Source organism: Giraffa tippelskirchi, chromosome 8 (genome assembly GCF_054371585.1).
Source record: "Giraffa tippelskirchi isolate mGirTip1 chromosome 8, T2T-mGirTip1v1.2.pri, whole genome shotgun sequence".
In the NCBI taxonomy this organism is placed as follows: Eukaryota; Metazoa; Chordata; class Mammalia; order Artiodactyla; family Giraffidae; genus Giraffa; species Giraffa tippelskirchi.
Window position 1 is genome coordinate 87,640,112 of NC_137282.1, and position 23,902 is coordinate 87,664,013.

Genomic DNA, 23,902 nt, shown 5'->3' on the forward strand with positions numbered 1-23,902 from the left:
ATGTGAAGAATGACATAACTAAATTAAACTGTAATTAAAACATTGATTTTCTTATTACCGTAAGTGATTCATTAAAATGTGAATGGCTTTCTTTAGACTTGGGAAAAATCTAAAATAAAAATTTAAAATTGTTTTTGAAACTGAGTTCAAATTTTGCCAACTTGCTCTGTCAAGGAAACATTGTTTGGAGTTATTTTCCTTCTCAACCTGAGAGGAAAAGAAGTTTATTTAATATAAGAAGTTTAGTTAATATAAGTTAAAATCAATTCCTTGAGTATCTTTTTTATAAATCATACATATAGTGTTTCTCATAACAGAATAAATATTCTAGTGGTTGTTACGAAAGAAGTATTAGTAATTCCAAGTGCATTGTGTAAGAGCGTCACAGAAAAGCTGACAGTCTTATATTCAGTAGTTATCTGGGCCTCTGTTCCACTTCAGGTAATGCCATGGATAATCTTCGCTACCACTACATTCTTATATGAGCACATTCATAATATTGCAATAGTGTATTTTATGTTGGCTGAATTCTTTAAGCACCTACAGTCATGCAATATCATTTGGTGGTAATTAAAATACATAATCTGCATTGATCTTTGTTCTCTAAACTCCTAGATAAAAGCAATATGAATCTTGAAAAGATATTTTAAAGTGTATGTTACATAACAGGAAGTATAGGTAATTATAAAAATGACTATTGTAGTTTATTTCTAGTAAACCAAAAGAAACACTGATTTAGCTAATTGGTCATGAAACACTAACTTAGACAGCTCATAAAAGATTTCGTCTTTTCTCCAAAGAAAAACAATTGAGAAAAATACCTTGAGAGAGCAGTTTCCACATTTATCTTCACAGTAAACAGTCTTAATGGAGTCTTCTACATACGTAAAAGTTAGGAAGGAATAAGGCAAACCAATATGATATACAAGGCGGCCACATCTGAAAAACAAGAGTCATTACAATATTTTGGCTGAAAACTCAATATTCAGAAAACTAAGATCATGGCATCTGATCCCATCACTTCATGGCAAATAGATGGGGAAACAACGAAACAGTGACAGACTTTATTTTGGGAGGCTCCAAAATCACTGCAGATGGTGACTGCAGCCATGAAATTAAAAGATGCTTGCTCCTTAGAAGAAAAGTTATGACCAACCTAGACAACATATTAAAAAGCAGAGACGTTACTTTGCTGACAAAGGTCCGTCTAGTCAAAGCTATGGTTTTTCCAGCAGTCATGTATGGATGTCAGAGTTGGACTAGAAAGAAAGCTGAGCGCCGAAGAATTGATGCTTTTGAACTGTGGTGTTGGAGAAGACTCTTGAGAGTCCCTTGGACTGCAAGATCAAACCAGTCCATCCTAAAGGAAATCAGTCCTGAATATTCATTGGAAGGACTGATGCTGAAGCTGAAACTCCAATACTGTGGCCACCTGATTCGAAGAACTGAGTCACAAAGAGTTGGACACAACTGAGTGACTAAACTGAACTGAACTGAACAATATTTTCAGTATCATGATCCTACTCATGCATCATCTGGGATGAGACTGTAGGTTTAATGGCCTTATAACTAAGACCCTTTCATAATTTCAGTAAATTTCCCTAAAGGGGGTCTCCCTGGCACTGCATACTAGGTCAGGTCATGACAAGACTATGGTGAGTCTGATATGGTTGCCAGGTGGGAGGGATAGTAAAGGAGTTTGGGATGGACATGTACACACTGCTATAAAAGTGGATAACCAATAAGGACCTACTGTATAGCACATGGAACTCTGCTCAATGTTATGTGGCAGCTTGAATGGGAGGGGAGCTTGGGGAAGAATAGATACATGTGTATGTATGGCTGAGTCCCTTCACTGTTCACCTGTAACTACCACAACATTGTTAATCAGCTATACCCCAATACAAAATAAAAAGTTTAAAAAAAAAAGACTACAGTGAGTCTGATACTAGCATTGTGAAAATGATATATGTCACAATAAATAATGTCAAAATTATGTGGTTATTGTCATTTGGTCAAATACAATTTTGTAATTGACTCATAAATTCTATTAAAGTTCAAACCACTGAACTCATAAATCAGGTCTGCAAATCACATGATCTTTTCATAACTGCTAAGGCAGCACAAATTCCACACAAGAAGAAATCACAGCATAACGAAAAAGATCCTCAAGTCTTGGCCAGTAGCTCACTGATTTAAAAAATAATCTGATGCAGCAAAAATTTCAGCACAATGAAAGAAATGGAAATACACTTGGCATTTTCAGAAAAGGTGGAGTTGAAATGTCCTTCTTGCCCCCATTTTATCCTGTATATACAATTTTATATGAATATCAAAAGGTTACACTTTGCAACAGATTAAATTAGAAGCTTGCAGTCCTAAAAGAATAACATGTAATATTAAAAATACTTAGAATAAGACCAAGTAGGTCTCAGGCCTAGGCAGAGTCTGGCTTACCATCCCTGAAGAGCCAAAAAAAACAAGCACCAACTAGAAATGATGATAGCAAGTAATGTATGCATTGAAGTTCTTTCATAATACAAATATTCATTCATGGAATCAAAAGCAGATTCATACAGATTATGCCTAAATGATTAACATACTTTATTGTTCAGAAATGCAGGTATATAACCCTAAAACATATTAATAGTAATTAGATTTTAGAGATAAGCCAGTAGTCTGCAAAGTACGGTTATTCATCTGCAAAATTTTTAAGTGAGAATTGTACGTAAGGTACAAATTGATTTTTCTTTTTATTTAATCAGAATGCTCATGTACAGGGGGAAGAAGTATATTCGATTTTCCTTATTTCTCTATTGGAATGGTGAATTCTTTTGTGTAAAAGGAAGTCATTTTGAAAATACTTTTGTGTGAAAGGAAGTCATCTGGCAAAACCAAACATTCTAATGGGCTCACTTTGAAACTGAGTATTTGGTAACAAGATAAAAGCAGATGTCTTATTTTATCACTTATTACATTAAATATGAAGCAGGTATATTGTAATTTGGGGGTGTGTGTGCATGCACGTGTGTATAAATGTGGGTACACACCTGTCATATATGAGGAAGTCATCTTTATTTCCATTTAAGAGAGTCCAGACATCTGGTTGGTCTTCTTCTTGCTGGTAAACAGGAATATGTTCTGAAACCTTATTTTTAAGATGCACATATTTTAATCGAGAAGAGATTCCTTGATGATTAACAACAACATAGGAGATGTTAGAATATCCTTCTTTCTCCAGTTTTACTCGCAGGTCCTCCAATCTAAAATATTTGGAAAAAATACAAAAAAAGGAATAATTTAATTAGTGACTTCTCCCTTCCTCTATTTTCCTACATGAAACTCTTTTATTATATTTTACTTACTCAGACCTCTTTTTTATATTGTTTTAAAAGACTAAAACTTGTGTTTTTCTAATTATTTATTGAACTCTTATACTCAGTTAAAACTATATGCCAAGTGCTTGCACAAACATTAGTCCACGTGGTCCTCAGATGAATCCTATGAAGTGTGTATCTTTTTAATCCATCTCCCAGTTACAGAGAAGTTGTACCCAATAAGTATTTGGCAAATAACCCAACAAATATATATATTTATAAATTCATTAAATGACTCAAGACCTTTGGTGACAAATATAGTGTTTGTTCTACTCTGGCAAAGCTCTCACATCTGCTTCCTATATTGAAATAACTAATCCATTTGCAGGAGTACAATTTAAAACATTTTCATTACACAAGTAATACATATTTAGTAGGCTACTATAAAATATAGGTACACAAAAAGAAGAAAAAATTTACATAGCTCCAGGAAAGCCACTGTAAACATACTCCTAGTCTTCTCTCTTCTAACATGTTCTAGGCCAACAAATATAGTTTTTTTCAAATGCAATTTAGTAAATATATTTCTATTTTTATTGTTTTATGCATGTATCTATTGAATAGCTATCCCCTTAAGAAATTCTAGACCACAGAAAGACTACCTTACCTAGATGCCTGCAGAATGCACAGGTGTCAGCTGGCTTGAAGAAGAGCAACCACGGTCACTGAACCAAAGGAGTTCAGCATAGGGTCTTGATCCTTTATGCTCCAGGCTGGAGGTTGCTTACAATAGGAGCTTTGGCCCTGGCTCTCTGTTCCTCCAGTTAGGAGGAGACAGAGAGCCAGGGCCAGCCCCAGGCCTCTCCACATGGCTGGGGCTGTCCTGTAAAAGAGAAAACCTTTGTGTCATCTTCACAGTCATAACAAGGAATCTCTATAAACCAGCATGTATAATTCTACTTTCTACAAATATCTAGCCAGTGGATTCTGTCTCCATGTTGTTGGGTTCTTTATAATGGGCTTAGCACCAAATCTCCCTGTAAAGGGAAAAGATCAGCCCGAGTCAGGGAAGCTGCCTAAGTACCTCTTGACTATCTGGCTTAGCAAGATACTTGAATAAGCCTGCTATGAAGATTAGCCTAAACAGGCAGCCAAGTGCTTCGCTAGTAGAAGATGTATGTCCAGGAGAAAATACATGTCTAGGGAAATTCTGAGAATACGGCCTCTACAACCAAGTAACATTCTGTAGACGTGATTTGATTTTTGAGATACAACAAATTCTGACTATTTCTTTCTATCCTCTACCAATCTAAGCACAGGAAGGGTACATAGGGAATTCTGCATAGAAGTGAAAAGACATCATGGGAAGAGAACTTAGGAAGAAAGGAGGTGGCAGTGAGGGCAGTCTACCAACATGAAGAGATTCAGATGTTACTGCCTGCCAAAATGTTGCTATTATAGCCAAGACCAATACGGACCAATGAGAAGACACCTGATCAGGAAGAAATACTACAAATCACTGGGCCTTGTACCACTTAAGATTCACTGAAATCTACACTCTTATGAGTCTACTTATTGGCCACCACTACTTTCAGGAAGTTCCTGTGACTAGAAGGCATGTTCTTGGGTAAAAAAAAATGACTCCTGAGTAGGAAAGTTAAATACATGATGAGAAATATTCCCAAAACAAGGGCCAGAGCTCTCTGCAGAGAGGTACAAATAAAATACATGAACTGTAGATAGGTGGTGGAAAAAAGAACATATTCAGCAGAGATGAGCAGAGAAAGAAAAATCCATACATTTATGCAAACATGAATTTTTAATTTCAGACACACCAAGTGAATCGGGTCATCAAGATAAGCATGCCTATTTTGATATGAGGGTCGGTGGGAGACAGATCAGGGCAAAATTATTCCAGAACTAGGAAGTCAGCACATGCTCAGGCACTGATCTATGATAAAAAAGTAAAAGTACTTTGGGGATGGGGGTAGTAGGGGAGGGAAGGCAGCTAATGATAAGTTACCTAGAGTGAGCCCAGAGTTAAGAGGGGAGCAGAGAAGCTAAAATCAGACTGATATGGGCTCTAATGCACTAGTAGCTGTGGATAGAACTTTTAAAAACCTGATTACAACTATGTGACCATTATCTCCTTTTGCAGCTGAGAAAACTGGCGAAGTGTGAGTTTAGGCAGCTTGCCCAAGTCCACACAGGTACTAAGTCACAGGGAAACTGGATTCAAACCAGTTCTACCGATCCCAACACATGACCTCTTACCTACAGCAATATATTGACTCTTTTCAGATAGGTCACCTTTAGTAACTACAGTAGCCAGAATTTGGGGGTTTTAATTTATTTATTTAATTGCAGTATAACTGCTTTACAATGTTGTGTTCGTTTTTGTGCCTTCCATCACACACAACAGCATGAATCAGCTGTATGTACAATATACCTCCTCCCTCTTAAGCCTCCCTCTCTCTCCTCCACCCCACCCCTCTAGGTTAGGACAGAGGGGATTGAGTTTTTTATGCCCTAAGATGACAAAGAAAACATCAAAATTATTCAGGCTTTTTTTTGTTTGTTTCTTACTAGAATGACTAGATTTTCCCCACTTTATAGAATATAAATTCAGTAGTTACAGACCCTTCAGCATAAACTCAGCACCTGGCACCCTCACTCTGCACACCATTCCAACTGGCTGAAGAGTGAATATAAATGAAAAGATTATTTCACTCATTTAGTTTTTTGATGAAAAAATAACTGAAGCCATTGGCAGAGGGTAGTGGGTTACAGAGCTCACACTTCCAGATTTTCCCATCACTAGGTCAGGAAGCAACAGTTAGAACTGGACATGGAACAACAGACTGGTTCCAAATAGGAAAAGGAATATGTCAAGGCTGTATATTGTCACCCTGCTTATTTAACTTATATGTAGAGTACATCATGAGAAACGCTGGGCTGGAAGAAGCACAAGCTGGAATCAAGATTGCCGGAGGAAATATCAATAACCTCAGATATGCAGGTGACATCATCTTTATGGCAGAAAGTGAAGAAGAACTAAAAAGCCTCTTGATGAAAGTGAAAGAGGAGACTGAAAAGGTTGGCTTAAAACTCAACATTCACGAAACTAAGATCATGGCATCCGGTCCCATCACTTCATGGGAAATAGATGGGGAAACAGTGGGAACAGTGTCAGACTTTATTTTTTTGGGCTCCAGAATCACAGCAGATGGTGATTGCAGCCATGAAATTAGAAGACACTTACTCCTTGGAAGGAAAGTTATGACCAACCTAGATAGCATATTAAAAAGCAGAGACATTCCTTTGCCGACAAAGGTCCATCTAGTCAAGGCTATGGTTTTTCCAGTAGTCATGTATGGATGTCAGAGTTGGACTATATAAAGAAAGCTGAGCGCCGAAGAATTGATGCTTTTGAACTATGGTGTTGGAGAAGGCTCTTGAGAGTCCCTTGGACTGCAAGGAGATCCAACCAGTGCGTCCTAAAGGAGATCAGTCCTGGGTGTTCACTGGAAGGACTGATGTTGAAGCTGAAGCTCCAATACTTTGGCCACTTCATGCAAAGAGTTGACTCATTGGAAAAGACCCTGATGCTGGGAGGGGTTGGGGGCGGGAGGAGAAGGGGGCGACAGAGGATGAGATGGCTGGATGGCATCACCGACTCAATGGACATGAGTTTGGGTAAACTCCGGGAGTTGGTGATGGACAGGGAGGCCTGGCATGCTACAATTCATGGGGTCGCAAAGAGTCGGACATGACTGAGCGACTGAACTGAACTGAACTGATAATCAAGAAGCTGTTAACTTTGTTTTCTTAAAATCACTTTTTACATAAGAAACTTTTGATTGATTACAGCTGTCAGACGGAAGCCCTTGTGGCTCAGACGGTAAAGAGTCTGCCTGCAATGCAGGAGACTTGGGTTTGATCCTTGGGTTGGGAAGATCTCCTGGAGAAGGAAATGGCAACCCACTCCAGTAATCTTGCCTGGAAAATCCCATGGACAGAGGAGCCTGGCAGGTACAGTCCATGGGGTCACAAAGAGTCGGACATGACTGAATGACTTCACTTAATGCAGTAACAGTTAAAATGTAGTTGTGAATTTCACTAATCTCATCACTTTTCAATCACAAACCTAGACTTCTTGACCACAAACAGACCTATATTTGTTTAAAATTCCCCATTAAAAAGCAAAATATGCAGAAACTTTTTCCACCCTCTTCCCCGACCCCACATCCTCAGACCCTCCTCATTCTCCTAAAAGCACCAATAACCACTGATTTTGACATGGGTTTTAACTTTCTCAAGGATGACTATTCTGCATAGTGAACCAAACCTGCTCTCTCTATTTTTTTACCTTGAAATTGCTCACAATATCCTTGGACATTTCTACAGCACCCTACACAGGCCAGATCTCAGTCTCTGCTCCTCAAACCCACCAGCTGTTATGTCATTAGAGCTCTCACTTCGCATTTCAGTGGGAAATACTTAAGCTTGAACACACAGTATTGCCTATATAACAACACAACTTTTTGCAGAGGAAAAGTATTCCACTTCTCCAGCCTCCTCTGCCCCTATCTTTATCCTCAGCTGTGCAGGAGGCAGGGCAAAAATCAGCTAGAACTGACAATGTCCCCACCGCACCCGGGAGTTTAGACTCCTGGGTTCTGTATTTTCTTTACACATCTCTTTTTTAAAAATCTATTCTAAGGACAAAAACGTTTTATCAAGACCCGAAAATCAAATCATTTACCAAACTCTCAAGGAATCAAGTTTGGAAAACACAAAGTTCCTACTTACACAACCCCTTCCGACCAGCTTGCTTCCTTTCTCTTTGCTCAACTGGGCGGCTCCACAAAGACACAGTGAGAAACTCGGATATTTATAGCCCTGTTGTTTACCTCACCCCGTGAGCTAAAGTCAGAAGTTTAATGCATGCTCAGCCTGTGACCTTGCAAGGAGAGACAAGCCCTGAACTCGTTATTACAATCAACTTTTAAAAAGTAACAAGTGCTGGCATACATAAAATGGGGGGAATTTGAGGGTAATTATGATATATTCCTTATCGTTTTTAGTCACCCCGTTTGCTAGGATTTAATGGTACAGTCGGGGGCGGGAGGAAGAGCTAAGGATAAGGAAACTTCCAAGTTACGCTCTTTTCCAAACAAACTATATATAATATGGAAAAATATTTGCTAAGCCAGCGAGGTAAGCTGTCTCTTTAAAAAAAGAAAAATTAATTTTTTTGTCTTTAACTTTGTAGTGGTCAGGTACTAGCCCAACCCAAACTGTGTGAGCTTTGTTAGAAAAGTCTCCTGCTGTTACAGACCAGCTTGGGTTATTTTGCAGCTTTAAAACTTGAATCTCTGGGATCCCACAGGACTTCTACTCTTTTTTTTATCATTTAAGGGAAGCAATAAGGAAACATACCTTCTGCCTGAGAGAAAAAAGGCTTCAGTTTTCTCATCACAGAAGTCCTGCTCCCTGGAAGACCTCTGTATCCCATAGAAGTTCTTAAGAATCTATTGTAAAATCGTTACCAATTTAAGTACCATACAAATAAGTTAACTGTGATAGTAGCTGCACATAGAAAAGAATATGGACATTTCAAAGTATACAAATATATTGAGAATTACTACCCTTTCAGATAGTGATACAGTCTTTCTGTTAACTGCTACCAATGAGCACACCCATGCTGGGTAAGGCAAGTGGCAATGCCAAGAGATGTCAGCCCTGGATAGTGATGATTTGCAGGTAAGCCTTGCTTTCCCTACCAATGCGCTTTGTCCAGATGAACCTCTATGGATTGCTATGAGCTGGGTACTGCTTTACAAGGTGCAGAGTGCGCAAAGAGGCTCAGATGTGATCTTTCCTGTAAGGAAACATATTATCAAAGTAGAACCTTGGCGTTTGAAAGCCAAATTCTGTTTACTCACACCAAGTAGTAACCTTAATCTTTCAGGGTCCCTTTGAGAATCCAGGAAAATGCTTAGTTTCTCCCCAGGGGGAAAAAAAATGCACATATACATCCTTGTTTTTTAAAAGAATCTTGTGGGGAAAAAAAATTTCATATAAAACAGATAATTCCCCCTGTGGTTTATTTGCTTAAGAAGTTTAAATAGTCATGTTGGGTCTTTCTGCAACAGAGTATTAAGTATATTACCATCACCTCCTTCCTTTACATGTGGCTTAGCATTTGCCTCCTGTACCAAAGAATTCCCTGCAAGTATGCAACTAGCTCCAAAACCAAGCACGCAGGATTGTGTGTGTCCAGGTCACTGTATGTCTAAAACCCCCAAATGGCCAAAGGAGATGATAGAGAGTTTGCAGTATTTGAAGGGAATCCAGGCTTTTTTAACTGATGTACAGTTAACTTATTGTGTTAGTTTCAGACATACAGCAAAGTGATTCTGATATAGTTTTTAGATTATTTTTCACTATAGATTATTACAAGGTATTGAATATAGTTCCCAATGTTGCCCAATAAATCCTTATTGCTTAGCTATTTATGTATAGTAGCTTGTATTTGCTAATCCCATACTCCTCTAATTTATTACTTCCCCTTTCCCCTTTGGTAACCATAAGTTTGTTTTCTATGTCTGTGAATCTGTTTCTGTTTTGTATATAGATTAATTTGTATTTTTTTAGATTCTACATATAAGTGATATCATATAATATTTGTCTTTGTCTGATTTCATTTAGTATGATAATCTCTAGGTCCATCCGTGTTGCTGCAAATGGAAATATTTCATTTTTTCTTTTGGCCGAGTAATATTCCACTGTATATATGTACCATATCTTCTTAAACCAGTTGTCTGTTGATGGGCACATAGTTTGCTTCCCTGTCTTAGCTATTATAAATAGTGCTGCTATGAACAGTAGGTTGCATGTATCTTTCCAAGTTAAGAGTTTCCATCTTTTCTGGATACATGCCCAGGAGTAGGGTTGCTAGATTATATGGTAGCTCTAGTTTAGTTTTTTGAGGACCCTCCATACTGTTTTCCATAGTGGCTATACCAATCTACATTCCCACTACAGGGTAGGAGGGTTTGAAGGGAACCCATTCTTAGTAGCCTCTTCTGTGCTGGACAATGACCTGTAATGGCAATGACTTAGACCTGTACTAGGTCTAGTCAGGTTTCTTAAAAAAGCAAAGGTTTTGAAAAGACTTTTAGTGAGTATTAAATTACATTAAATCTAACGAAATCAAACATTTATTAGGTGCTTATGCCAGACACAATGTTGAGTTCCTTGTTCTGAAGGACTTCAAAATCGAACAGAATTTCGACAGACAAGTAAGCAGTGAAAAGACACTGGAAAGTGTGACAATATCTAGAATGCCTGTAAGCACAAGGTTCTGTTGGAACCTTGGAAATGAAAAGAGGAGCACCTTAACGCAGCCTAGAGACAGGGCCAACAGGACAGTTAGCACAAGTTCAACAGGCACTTACTTTATCTTAGGTTTATCACTCTACTTCCAAAGTCCCCAGTAACTCTGATCATAGGACTGTCTAGAAAATTATTTTGTTTCAATTTTTAATGAATGATTAAAATCTCCTGATAGCTTGTTCCAGGTACCACCATACAGTGAACAGTAAGATGACTGACTGTATCCCATCAAGCTGAACTTGACCCTAATGATCTCATCTCCCATAACTTCCAGCCCTGGAGCCAAGAATCTGTCTTTCTTTGTACTGTCTCATTCTTCCATATCCTTATCATTTTTCCTCAGAATGTTTATGTATATGTGTAAACTATGTTTTTAATAAGCATTCTCAGCTTTTTAATGTGTCGTGGGTGATTTCCATGGAGAATAGGGCCCTAAGAATCTGAGTTCATTATAGACTTCGAAGAGAAAAGGACTGTGAACTGTGATTTTAGAAATCAATTAGCTGTAGCAGGTGATAATATGACATTAGCATTTAACATTTGTAAAACACTGATGTCTCAAATAATTAACAAGGGAGTGTCATAACCATATGAAGGAACTATATAAAATATTAACCCCTTTAGCTTGGTTGTCAGATGGTTTTTTAAAAGCAAAGGGAAATGAAGATTTTTCCAATATTTTGAGAAATGGAACCCTTTGACCTAAATTCTTTTTCCTCTCCTTTCAAACACACGAAGGTACCCTAGACCTCATGTTATGCATTATATCCAATACAATACTGTTTGAATATTCATGTTGAAAGGTAAGTGACTGAGTATGCAAGGGTTGTCCAGGAAAAAACAAGATGCTTTCAAAGTAAAAAAAGTAAAATAAGAACAATGACCAGAGGAAGGCATGGACCAGCAGCTTGGATTAGATAAGGAGTAATATAAACCTTTGAGATTCATGTGAACTGAAATATGCTTTGAAGGGAGCTCTTTTTCAGGCTCAGAAGTTTGACAGATCTGAGAACTGTTTACTATATCAAACATGAATGCAATTAAGGGAGTAACTACATAGAGTGCCAAATTTCATGCAGGACTGAGCACATTCAGAGAGTAACAGACAACAGAAGAATTTCTGTTTGAAATAAGCTGTTATTAATTTTTTTAAAAAAAATTTAAAAGCTTGTGTAAACCAGAGCCAGCACCTGCAGCTCCTCACAGGACACAGCATCAACATACAAGAAGCGAGGGGACATCAAATAGCCCCCAGATGACATAAAGAAGGAAAAATGATTTTCCCTCTCCCCTTCTCGGTTCATGGCTGAGACCCCCATGTAATACAAGGTAGAGTAACAAGAGAAAACAAACAGAAGTTTAATAACAAGTGTTGCTGTTGTTGTTCAGTTGCTCAGTTGTGTCCGACTCTGCAACCCCATGAACTGCAGCATGCCAGGCTTCCCTGTCCATCACCATCTCCCAGAGCTTACTCAAACTCATGTCCATTGAGTTGGTGATGTCATTCAACCATCTCATCCTCTGTCGTCCCCTTCTCCTTCTGCCTTCAATCTTTTCCATCATCAGGGTCTTTTCTAATGAGTCAGTTTTCACATCAGATGGCCAAAGTATTGCAGCTTCAGCTTCGGCATCAGTCCTTTCCTTGAATATTCAGGATTGCTTTCCTTTAGGATTGACTGGTTTGATCTCCTTGCAGTCCAAGGGACTCTCAAGAGTCTTCTCCAACACCACAGGTCAAAAGCATCAATTCTTCGGCTCTCAGTCTTCTTTATGGTCCAACTCTCACATCCATACATGACTACTGGAAAAACCATAGCTTTGACTAAATGGACTTTTGTCAACAAAGTTATGTCTCTGCTTTTTAACATGCAGAGTTTTTAATATGCAGACGTTAATATCTAGATTTGTCATAGCTTTTCTTCCAAGGAGCAAGAGTCTTATAATTTCATGGCTGCAGTCACCATCTGCAGTGATTCTGGTGCCCCAAAAAATAAAATCTCTCACTCTTTCCATTGTTTCCCCATCTATTTACCATGAAGTGATGGGACCAGATGCCATGATCTTAGTTTTTTGAATGTTGAGTTTTAAGCCAGCTTTTTCACTCTCCTCTTTCACCTTCATCAAGAGGCTCTTTAGTTGCTCTTTTCTTTCTGCCATAAGGGTGGTGTCATCTGCATATCTGAGGTTATTGATATTTCCCCTGGCAATTTTGATTCCAGCTTGTGCTTCATCCAGTCCAGCATTTCTCATGATGTACTCTTCTTAGAAGTTAAATAAGCAGGGTAACAATATACAGGTTTGATGTACTCCTTTCCCAATCCGAAACCACTCCATTGTTCCATGTCCAGTTCTAACTGTTGCTTCTTAACCTGTATTCAGGTTTCCCAGGAGACAGGAAAGGTGGTCTTGTATTCCCATCTCTTTAAGAATTTTCCACAGTTTTTTGTGATCCCCACAGTCAAAGGCTTTAGTGTAGTCAATGAAGAAGGAGTAGATGTTTTTCTGGAATTCTCTTGCTTTTTCTGTGATCCATTAGATACGGCCAATTTGATCTCTGGTTCCTCTGCCTTTTCTAAATCCAGCGTGAACATCTGGAAGTTCTCAGTTCATGTACTGTTGAAGCCTAGCTTGGAGAATTTTGAGCATTACTTTGCTAGTGTGTGAACTGAGTGCAGTTATGTGGTAGTTTGAACATTCTTTGTCATTGCACTTCTTTGGGATTGGAATGAAAACTGATCTTTTCCAGTCCTGTGGCCACTGCTGAGTTTTCCAAATTTGCTGGCATATTGAGTGCAGCACTTTAGCAACATCATCTTTTAGGATTTGAAATAGCTCAACTGGAATTCCATCACCACTAGCTTTGTTTGTAGTGATGCTTCCTAAGGCCCACTTGCCTTCGCATTCCAGGATGTTTGGCTCTAGGTGAGTGATCACACCATTGTGATTGTCTGGGTTGTGAAGAACTTTTTAGTACAAAGATGGCAGCCCACCAGGCTCCCCCGTCCCTGGAATTCTCCAGGCAAGAACACTGGAGTGGGTTGCCACCCAACCCAAACCGTGTGAGCTTTGTTAGAAAAGTCTCCTGCTGTTACAGACCTGTTTAGGTTATTTTGCAGCTTTAAAACTTGAATCTCTGGGATCCCACAGGACTTCTACTCTTTTTTTTACCATTTAAGGGAAGCAATAAGGAAACAGACCTTCTGCCTGAGAGAAACAAGGCTTCAGTTTTCTCCTCACAGAAGTCCCGCTCCCTGGAAGACCTCTGTATCCCATAGAAGTTCTTAAGAATCTATTGTAAAATCGTTACCAATTTAAGTACCATACAAATAAGTTAACTGTGATAGTAGCTGCACATAGAAAAGAATATGGACATTTCAAAGTATACAAATATATTGAGAATTACTACCCTTTCAGATAGTGATACAGTCTTTCTGTTAACTGCTACCAATGAGCACACCCATGCTGGGTAAGGCAAGTGGCAATGCCAAGAGATGTCAGCCCTCTGGATCATAAATGAAGCTGTAGTCCCCCTCCATCCCACAGTACCCAATCCCTATGTAATCTTGGGAGAAATCCTGCCCAGTGCCAACTGGTTTACAGTCTTGGATCTCAAAGATGCATTCTTTTGCATACTACTGGCTAAAGAATCCAATATCTTTTTGCCTTTAAGTGGGAGGCTCCAGGAGAAACACCAACAGATGACTTGGACAGTATTACCTCAGGGGTTCAGAGATAGCCCCCACCTGTTAGGGCAGGCCCTTAGCCGAATCTCCTAGATCTGGACCTGGGACCTAATGGGAAGATATTACAATACATAGATAACTTACTAATCTGCCCTCCAGATGAGAAAAATGTCCAACAGCATGCAATTCGGGGTCTAAACTTGTTGGCAGAGAGGAGATATAGTCTCCTGCATTAAGGTATGGATTGTCGAGACAAAGGTCACTTACCTGGGCGTTCAGATTACACACGGGTCCAGGAGCCTACCCTCTGACTGAGTACAAGGAATCCTCAAGTTGCCCTCCCCCACAACTCGAAAACAACTGCGAGCCTTCCTGGGGCAAACTGGGCATTGTAGAATCTATGGTCTAATTGCACAGCCTTTATAGGAAAGCTTGAAGGGATGGGATGATTCAATCCCACTGATGTGGGGAACTCCTCAAAAGAAGGTAGAGGCTGCACTAAAACAAGCCTTAACTAAAGCACCTGCATTGAGGTTGCCAGACCCAGAAAAGCATCCCAACTTTATGTCCACAAAAAAGAAGGAATAGCCTTGGGAGTGTTAACTCAAAGGTTGGGACCTGAGCCCCAGCCTGTAGCTTACTTATCCAAGAGGCTTGACCCAACCGCCTGAGGCTGGCCTCCCTGCCTTCGAAATCTTGCAGCTATTGCAATCCTGATAGAAAATGCTTTAAAACTCTCTTGTGGGGCAAACTATATTTTCCAGTCACCAAATGAAACTGGTGACTTCCCTGGTGGCTCAGATGGTCAAGCATCTGCCTACAAGGTGGGAGACCCGGGTTTGATCCCTGGGTCAGGAAGATCCTCTGGAAAAGGAAATGGCAACCCAGTCCAGTACCCTTGCCTGGAAAATCCCATTTACGGAGGAGCCTGGTAGGCTCCTTCGTCCATGGGGTCGCAAAGAGTCAGACACGACTGAGTGACTAAACTTTCACTTTCAAGTGAAACAACTCATAATTGGGAGAGGCCATTTATGGGTGTCTGATCAAAGAATCCTCAGATATCAAGTAGTGCTGATGGAAAATCCAGGCCTCACTATATCCCCTTGTGAGGTTCTTAACCCAGCCACCCTCCTACCTAGCCCTGAGGGCTCTCTCCCCTTTCACTCTTACCTAGAAACCTTGGACCACTGGACAAAATCCCGAGAGGGATTGTCAGAAGATCCTCTGACCAATCCTGAGGAAATATGGTATACTGATGGAAGCAGCTTTGTCTTGGATGGAAAAAGAAGAGCTGGATATGCAGTAGTCTCCAATTTTGAGACCATAGAGGCTAAACCTTTGCCACCAGGTACTTCAGCCCAATTAGCTGAGTTCATAGCCCAACTCGAGCTTTAGAGCTGGGAAAAGGAAAAAAAGTAGCCATTTACACTGACTCCAAGTATGCCTTTCTGGTGCTACATGCATATGCTGCTACTTGGAAAGAAAGAGGCCACTTGACCACCCGAGAGGCCCCAATCAAATATGGTGATCAAATCCATAGGCTCTTAGAGGCAGTTCATCTGCCCGCTGAGGTTTCAGTCTCCCACTGTAAAGGACACCAAAAAGGGAGCACAGAAGTGGCACGAGGGAACCAAGCAGCTAAGCAGGCAGTTAAGAGAGCAGCATTACAGAACAATGACCTAATAGAGGATGCCACCCTAGCTCCACAGACTACTCTGTGGAAGTAAGACTACTCTGTCTGCCAGAAACTCCTTCATGTATTGAAGTTGAGACTCTTAAAGCTAAGAGTGAGGGCTTTCAAGAAGATCATATGGGGTAGTTCCACAAGGAGGGATTCATTTTTCTGCCTGGGAATCTCCAATGGAAGTTGGTTAACTCCTTACATGCCACCACTCATTTAGAGGAAAAGGCCCTCCAAAGATTACTAGAAAGGTCCTTCAGAGGAACAGGCCTCCAAACGACTATAAGGCAGGTGGGCTCCTCTTGTCCCACTTGCCAGTTAAACAACCCCCAAGGAGCTCAAAGACCCCGGCTGGCCCAGCCCATCCAACAACGTGGGACCTACCCAGGAGAGGACTGGCAGATGGACTTCACCCAGATGCCAGTTTCTCAAGGGTATAAATACCTATTAGTCATGATAGATACATTCACAGGATGGATTGAAGGCTTTCCTACCTGGACTGAGAAGGCTGAGACATGGTAAAAAAAACTGCTCCATAAAATCATTCCAAGATTTGGTCTGTCCAGGTCATTACAAAGTGATAGTGGGACACCATTTACTTCTAAGGTCACCCAAGGGGTCGCTAAAGCATTGGGCATTACTTATTATCTCCATTGTGCCTGGAGGCCTCAGTCTTCAGGAAAAGTAGAAAGAGCCAACCAATTCTTAAAATCAGCGATAAAAAAGATAATCCAGGAGACCTCCCTGGGATAGAAGGAGGCTTTACCAGTAGCTCTCCTCTGTACCAGTATTGCCCCTAAGAAACAAGTTGGTTTTAGCCCTTATGAGATGCTATATGGGAGACCTTTTGTTTATGTCAATGACCTCTTCCTAGATCCAGAGGTTCAGACCCTCCAGTCTTTTACCATGGCCATTGGGCAATTCCAACAGGATATACACTTTTGGGGTGTCAACCAGGACCCAAATGATTCTAAAGAGTCACCACTATATGCTCCAGGGACCCAAGTCCTAATTAAAATCTGGAAAGATGGGTCCCTAAAGGCTCAACTCCAGCCTACATGGAAGGGCCCCTACTCTGTAATACTTTCTACCCCCACAGCAGTCAAGGTACCAGGACACAGCTCCTGGATTCACTACTCACGAGTCAAGCCATGGAAGAAAACAGAAGAGGATACTCAATACCCCTGTGAGCCCCTGGGAGAGCTCAGATACCTATTCAGGGCTACAAATGAGTGCCATTCTAATGAACACCCCCAAAGTTAAGTTTCTGGGGATAAGATTTCTCAGGGTACCTCTAAAGAGCCAACACAGCTTGGCAGGGGTTGTACTCCAAAACAGACAAGAGATAGATCTCCTGATCCCTGAACAACGAGGGACTTGAGCCATCTAGAATGAGATGTGTTGTTTCTGGGTAAATTCCTCCAGCTAAGTTAAAGAAAGTCTCACAGTCCTCAAGAAAAACATTCAGACCCTACAGGATCTCAAAGAATGAGCTGGAGAGTTCTCGGGATGGCTACAATCTCTCTTTGGGGGATCCTGCTGGTGATGGGAAATTTGGAGTTGGCTAATGCCCCTACTAGTCCTTGTCATCACCATATTGATGCTGCTTATGATTGCTCCATGTATTATCAATTGTCTAACCCATTTTGTCTCTGCCCAGGTCAACAAGCTACAACATGCAGTGCAGTTCAACAAGGATATATAAAACTACAGCTGACCACAGAAAATATCACTCACCCTTAGATGGACACCAATATAAAGACTCTGAGGCTTGAGACTAGCAAGAAGGGGAGGCCCAATGCCCCTTACCATCCCAGTTCAGCAGGAAGTAGCCAGAGAGACCTCTACACCCCTATTCCCAGAGAATTGGGCCTCCCATCTCTTGAGGGGGGAATGTTAGGTAGTTAGAATAGAAAAAAAAAGAGTCCAGAATGGCAGTGGCTAAAAGACAAAGAAGGGAAAAGCCCGTGAAAATAGAACAAAGGAAGGTCCAGGACTGGAGTGAGAACCTCAGGTAAAACAAACAGCCCTCCTGGCTAGCCCAGTTTACACAGGGCGGGCTCAGGGGGAGGAGAAAAAACATATAAAAAGAGGAGCCAAAATTGGGCCAGGGGCTTCTCTTCTCTTTGCATCTTTTGGGTCAGCCCACCCTCACATCTCGAGGATGTATTTTCCTTTACTTTCTAAATAAAACTGAGCTGTAACACAGAGCTGTAACACTGGTCTGTCCAAGGAAATTACACGGGGCTGTAATTGAAGTGACCAGTCCATCTGTCACTTCAAATTTTTGTTGCAATGAGACAGAACTGAGGGAATTACACACTCCCCCAAAAGAAAGAAAGCTATGACAAACCTAGACAGCATATTAAAAAGCAGAAATATCACTTTCTGACCAAAGTCCATATAGTCAAAGCTATGGTTTTTCCAGTAGTCATGTACAGATGTGAGAGTCAGGCCATAAAGAAGGCTGAGAGGCAAAGAATTGATTATTTTAAATTGTGCTGGAGAAGACTCTTGAGAGTCCCTTGGACAGCAAGGAGATCAAACCAGATCAATCTTAAAGGAAATCAATCCTGAATATTCATTGGAAGGACTGATGCTGAAGCTGAAGCACCAATAATTTGGCCACCTGATTCAAAGAGTTGACTCACTGGAAAAGACCCTGATGCTGGGAAAGATTGAAGACAGGAGGAGAAGAGGGCAGCAGATGATGAGATGGTTAGATAGCATCACCAACTCAATGGACATGAATTTGAGCAAACTCCAGGAGATAGTGGAGGACAGGAAAGTCTGGTGTGCTATCATTCATGGGGTTGCAGAGAGTCAGACACAACTGAGCAACTGAACAACAACCTCTTCCAAGGCTCTGTCTTGAGCCAGTACATACTGAGGTACCGGGGTTAGAACTTCAACACACATATTTGGGAGAATACAATACAGCCCTTAGCACTGACCATTTGTACTCTCTTGGCTATTTTGCTATTAATCTTTTAAAATTTATTACAAACATTACTGTATATTAAGGAAAGTTTACTTTCTCTGTATGTTTACCTTTGTTGTTTTATGTATCAACTTACAAGAATGCATCTTTTAAATTCTGGTTTATTAGCAATATAAGGCTAAGTACAGAAGGAATTTTACTTTTCTTACATCCTTAAATCACCAGCTAGAAGCATGACATCTCTGTTTCTCTTGGAGTTTTCAGACTAGGTTTTTTGGTTTTTTTGTTTTAATTAGAGGATAATTAACTTTACAATATTGTGATGGTTTTTGCCATACATCAACATGAATCAGTGTTGGGTGTACATATGTCCCCTTCCCCTCAAGCCCACATCCCTCCCCATCTCACCTTTCAGGTTGTCATGGAATACTGGCTTTGGGTTCCCTGCTTCATACATATCTATTTTACATACGGTAATGTATATGTTTCAATGTTATTCTCTCACATCATCCCCCCATCTCCTTCCCCCACTGTCCAAAAAGTCTGTGTCTCCATTGCGGCCTTGCAAGTAGGATTGTCAGTACTATCTTTCTAGATTCCATATATATGCGTTCATATACGATATTTGTCTTTCTCTTTCTAACTTACTTCACTCTGTATAATAGGCTCTAGGCTCATCCACCTCATTAGAACTGACTCAACTGTGTTCCTTTTTCAGTTGAATTATATTCCATTGTATATGTGTACCACAACTTCCTTATCCATTCACCTGTTGATGGATACCTAGGTTGCTTCCCTGCTCTGGCTATTGTAAATAGTGCTGCAATGAACACTGGGTATCTTTTTAAATTCTAGTTCCTCAGTGTTTATGCCCAGTAGTGGGATTGCTAGGTCATTCAGTAGCTTTATTCCTAGTTTTTTAAGAAATCTCTGTACAGTTCTCCATATTGGCTGTATCAGTTTGCATTCCCACCAACAGTGTAAGATGGTTCCCTTTTCTCCACACCCTCTCCAGAGTTTACTGCATGTAGATATTTTGATGATGGTCATTCTGACCTGTGTGAGGTGATATCTCATTGTAGTTTTGATTTGCATTTCTCTAATCATGAGTGATATTGAGCATCTTTTTATGTGTTTATTAGCCATCTGTATGTCTCTTTTGGAGAAATGTCTGTTTAGGTCTCCTGCCCACTCTTTGATTGGGTTGTTCGTTTTTCTGGTATTGAGCTGCATGAACTGCTTGTATATTTTAGAAATTAATTCTGTCAGTTGTTTCATTTGCTGTTAATTTCTCCCATTCCGAGGGTTGTCTTTTCGCTTTACTAGGTTTTGCAACAACTTATTTTCAGTGTAATACTGATAACATGGGGCCATCCTAGCTATTAAATATGTAAGACCAGCACTCGGATTTAGCTCTAAATTCTCCTCCTTTGTTGCTCCAGTATTAACACTCTGGTGCTGGTAAAAGCAATCATGTCATTCAAAAAAAATTATAAAGCAGTTGTTTGTCAAATCATTTGTCTTTGTAGGCAGGTAAATAATCATCTATGTGGTTTTAATTTGAGGGGCATAAAAATAACCTCCTCTATGACTTAAGTCCTCCCAATAAAATCATCTTTGTCTCCATAAAGGTCTGGGATGAAGCAAATGGTTATCAGAGAGGGAAGGGAGCCACTCCCAGTTACTCAGTGCTGCAGCAAGGTTGGGATCTAAGGAAATGAGGCCCAGAGGGAAGGATGCTGAAACTTAGGGCTTAGAACTGTGGGGAATATCAGTAGGCCAAGTTGTCATCATCACACACTCCTCATCATGTACATAGGGGGTGATGTTTTTCACCAATGAGATATATGACCCCTGGACCTGTGGGAATCATCATGTGATAAAGCGAAGAAACTAAGCACAGAACGTTCCTTCTGGAGGACACAGAGCAAACAGGAGACACACCATTCCTAGTTCTCCCTGGAAACCTCTGTTATGACCCTCTATCCCAGCTTTCTGATCTGTGTAACGGTGTCTATGGTTCTTTACCACATTCGAGGAGCCTAGAATCACAAACTATCAGAGAAGGGAGAAATCATCCTCCCTCAAGGACAAACAAATGAGCAGAGGCCACCTGTGGGGAAGGCAGGAGCAGACCAAGGTGGGAAAAGGGGTGTGTCAGCTCCTTCAAACACTATTGACACTTCATCGGGAATTCACAACTACAGCTGTCGATAAGACTCCCTTTCCATTCTGAAATGAAACATAGGTTGTATAAATGAGGCATCTACTTCATTTTTAAAGTCTTTCATGTTTATGTAACTCAAATACATAAGTGCTCAAACCAAGGAGTCAGTAGTAAGGCATACACTTTCCTTGATTTGAGGATTATTGGAAAAATGACAAAATAGTTGTTCTTTTTGAAAAATGACTCCGTAATAACAATTAAAACAAGCTTCAATCTTTTAGTGCATAGCTTAATCCTGAATGCATATTTGTGCGGGGTTATCTCACCATTAAGGCACAGTCTCATCTTTATAAGAAGCATAAAGGGATGTGTGTGTATGTGTGCCTTGTGTTCACGTGTGTGCACACACCCATGCGCTGGAACTCTAGACACTGGAGCATGACGCCAGAGTGACAGTAAGCGGAAGGCAAATGCATTAAAGAGGAGGAACATAGAATTCACAGCAGTTCTCCTTTAGTATAAGGGTGAGTTTTTAGTTCTTTGTGTTTATATGCTTTTTTCTAAAATGTCTACAGTAGTGATGGCTAAAAAGTCTACAGTAATAAAATGGCTGTCTTTTATTATACGCCTGTCACTATCCTAAGTCTTTCCTAGGTAATAGCTCATTTAATCCTCAACAGCCTATTACCCTCACTTTATAGATGAGAAAACTGAAGCAAATGGATATTAACTAACTTGCCCCAGATTCAGATCTAGAAAGTACAAAAGCTGGGATTCAAACTCAACCGTTCCAGTGTTCAAAAAGAACTTAGCTGCTACAATAAACATGAGTTTACTTTTCCTCATAATGTGTATGGATGTATATATACATATGTATGTACATATATGCATTTTTAAGGCTAGACATATGCATGTATTTAAATAAATGCACAGCATCTGAAGTTGAATTTCATTCTCTTAGTTAATAGAGAAGAGTCAATAACTATTTTCCACAATACCTTAACTCTTAGGTTTTGCAGGAGAAAGAAGCTTGCAGTAGGAGGAGGCAGCTCTGCAAATCCCTCCTACTGTTTGGTAGCCACCTGACTCAGGACTGAAATGCTCTCAGATTACTATCAATACTTGGAGCCTAAAAATCAGATGAGTTTCAGATGAATATGCTGTACAATGACAAAAATGCAGATTTGAAATCCTCAAGCTCCATGCTCATACTCCATACAGGGAGCAATTCCAAAATCTCTCTCCTCAAGTCTTCTAGCCTATTCTCAAACGTTTCTAGAGTGAAGAGCTCACCCCTCCAAGAGGCGACATGTTCCCTCATGGAGCCTCCCATATCATAAGTCTCCATACCATAAGTAAAGTCTCCCCACGAGAAACTGAAGTCTCACGGTGTAAGCTCCGCACTTGGGAACTGCACGGAAAAGCACATTGTCTAAAGCTATGAGGCTACCATTGTGCCCAGCTCCCTCCTTCTGAATTCTACCTTTTTCTTTGTGTTCCCACTCCAGTTACCCTGGGAGATAACACAGGTGAAGCTAATACTTGAAAGTAATTAAGTTCCAATGGAAAACACTTCCTTCTATGGTGCTTTGGTGCTGAGGTCATCACATCCTCTTAAATGTTAAGGGTTAACTATAGTGGCTGAAAGCTGGTGTTCAGTTAGGTGCCAACAATGTTACAGGAATGGGCAAATATTTCTGTAAAATGAATCAGGCCTTAGGTGTATAATATACCAGGTTTCCAGTTCTTCATCTCTCTGGCCCCAAACCATCAGACCCAGACCCTGGCCTCCAGCTCCTGTATCTTTAAGACCACCTGAGGCATCTGAACCTTCGGAACATGCCTGGACCTAACCTTGGCTGCAGCTTCTCAGCATGTTCCAGCTTCAACCTTGGATTTGCCACAAACTGTGGGTTCTGGCTCTGCTCATATTTGGCATCTCCCAATGTACTGACCCAGATCATATTCACTGACCTGGATTCTGCCTTCTGGGCAAGGTGTTCACTTCTTGCCAACACTTGCCTATTTATGGCATCATTATTTCAATCTCAGCACTGATGGCTGCACCAGGCAGATAGAATGAAGCCAAGCCAGCTCTCCCACCTCATCTGCCAGGACTCCTGAGTGTGGCTCCCTTCTCCAGCTTTAGGGCCTCACCTGCTCTCCGTCCTCCCCACTTTGTCAGGAACACAATCCCCCTACCCCAGAGTCCCTTTCCCTCTATTCCCAGTTCAAATCCTAGCACAGGGTTAAGAATCCAGGCTCTGGAATCAGATTGCCTGGGTTTGAGTCCAGGTTTTCCACGTGTTAACTACATGGCCTTAATTAAGTGTGACTTAACTCTCAATACTTAGGTTTTCTCATGTGTAAAATGAGAATAGTATCAGTACCGCCTGTGGGGGCACCACCAGCGGCCGATCCAACATCCAGGTCCTTCGTCCTTCTTCAGCTCAGAAATTTTTAGACAGCTCTGTGCTCAGATTAACAAATAAAAGCCTCCTTCTGTCTCCCAATCCTGCCCCTGCGGTGTCTAACCAGTGGGACAGAAGGGAAGTCTGAAGTCAGTAGGGATTCCTAGGGAAGTTTTTCTTTCCATTTATTAGCATTTGTTACTTCCTTTCTGCTGGGATGCCAATCCACAGCCTGCAGTGGATTGGCCCTTTTGTACCAGGGATAACCAAACCCAGAGTCTGGCAGAGCAGGAAGTTAGAA

General features: G+C 40.6%; 1 protein-coding gene and 1 long non-coding RNA gene across 6 annotated transcripts in view; one reads left to right on the forward strand and one right to left on the reverse strand.

The window, feature by feature from the left end:
• The window catches only part of SELENOP (selenoprotein P), a 74,302-nt gene that overhangs the window by 2,468 nt on the left and 47,932 nt on the right, over nucleotides 1-23,902 (reverse strand). For 2 of the 4 annotated variants that reach the window (XM_081517569.1, XM_081517567.1), the window contains exons 1-4: nucleotides 8,130-8,185; nucleotides 3,985-4,200; nucleotides 3,051-3,263; nucleotides 822-939 (exon numbers count right to left, since the gene is read on the reverse strand). In XM_081517569.1, the coding sequence (XP_081373695.1) occupies nucleotides 822-939; nucleotides 3,051-3,263; nucleotides 3,985-4,187 (534 nt within the window). In that variant the 5' untranslated portion in view covers nucleotides 4,188-4,200; nucleotides 8,130-8,185. Of the gene's footprint in view, nucleotides 1-821; nucleotides 940-3,050; nucleotides 3,264-3,984; nucleotides 4,201-8,129; nucleotides 8,186-23,902 lie in introns of those variants that run through there. The other 2 variants (XM_081517570.1, XM_081517568.1) reach the window with 1 other exon arrangement.
• LOC145516400 (uncharacterized) lies at nucleotides 8,428-22,133 on the forward strand. Of its 2 annotated transcripts, XR_014061367.1 has the most exons (4): nucleotides 8,452-8,537; nucleotides 8,977-9,083; nucleotides 15,576-15,749; nucleotides 17,743-20,653. It is a non-coding gene; the product is annotated as an uncharacterized LOC145516400 (long non-coding RNA). The 2 variants fall into 2 exon arrangements; XR_014061366.1 differs by lacking the exon at nucleotides 8,977-9,083 and having other exon boundaries at nucleotides 8,428-8,537; nucleotides 17,743-22,133.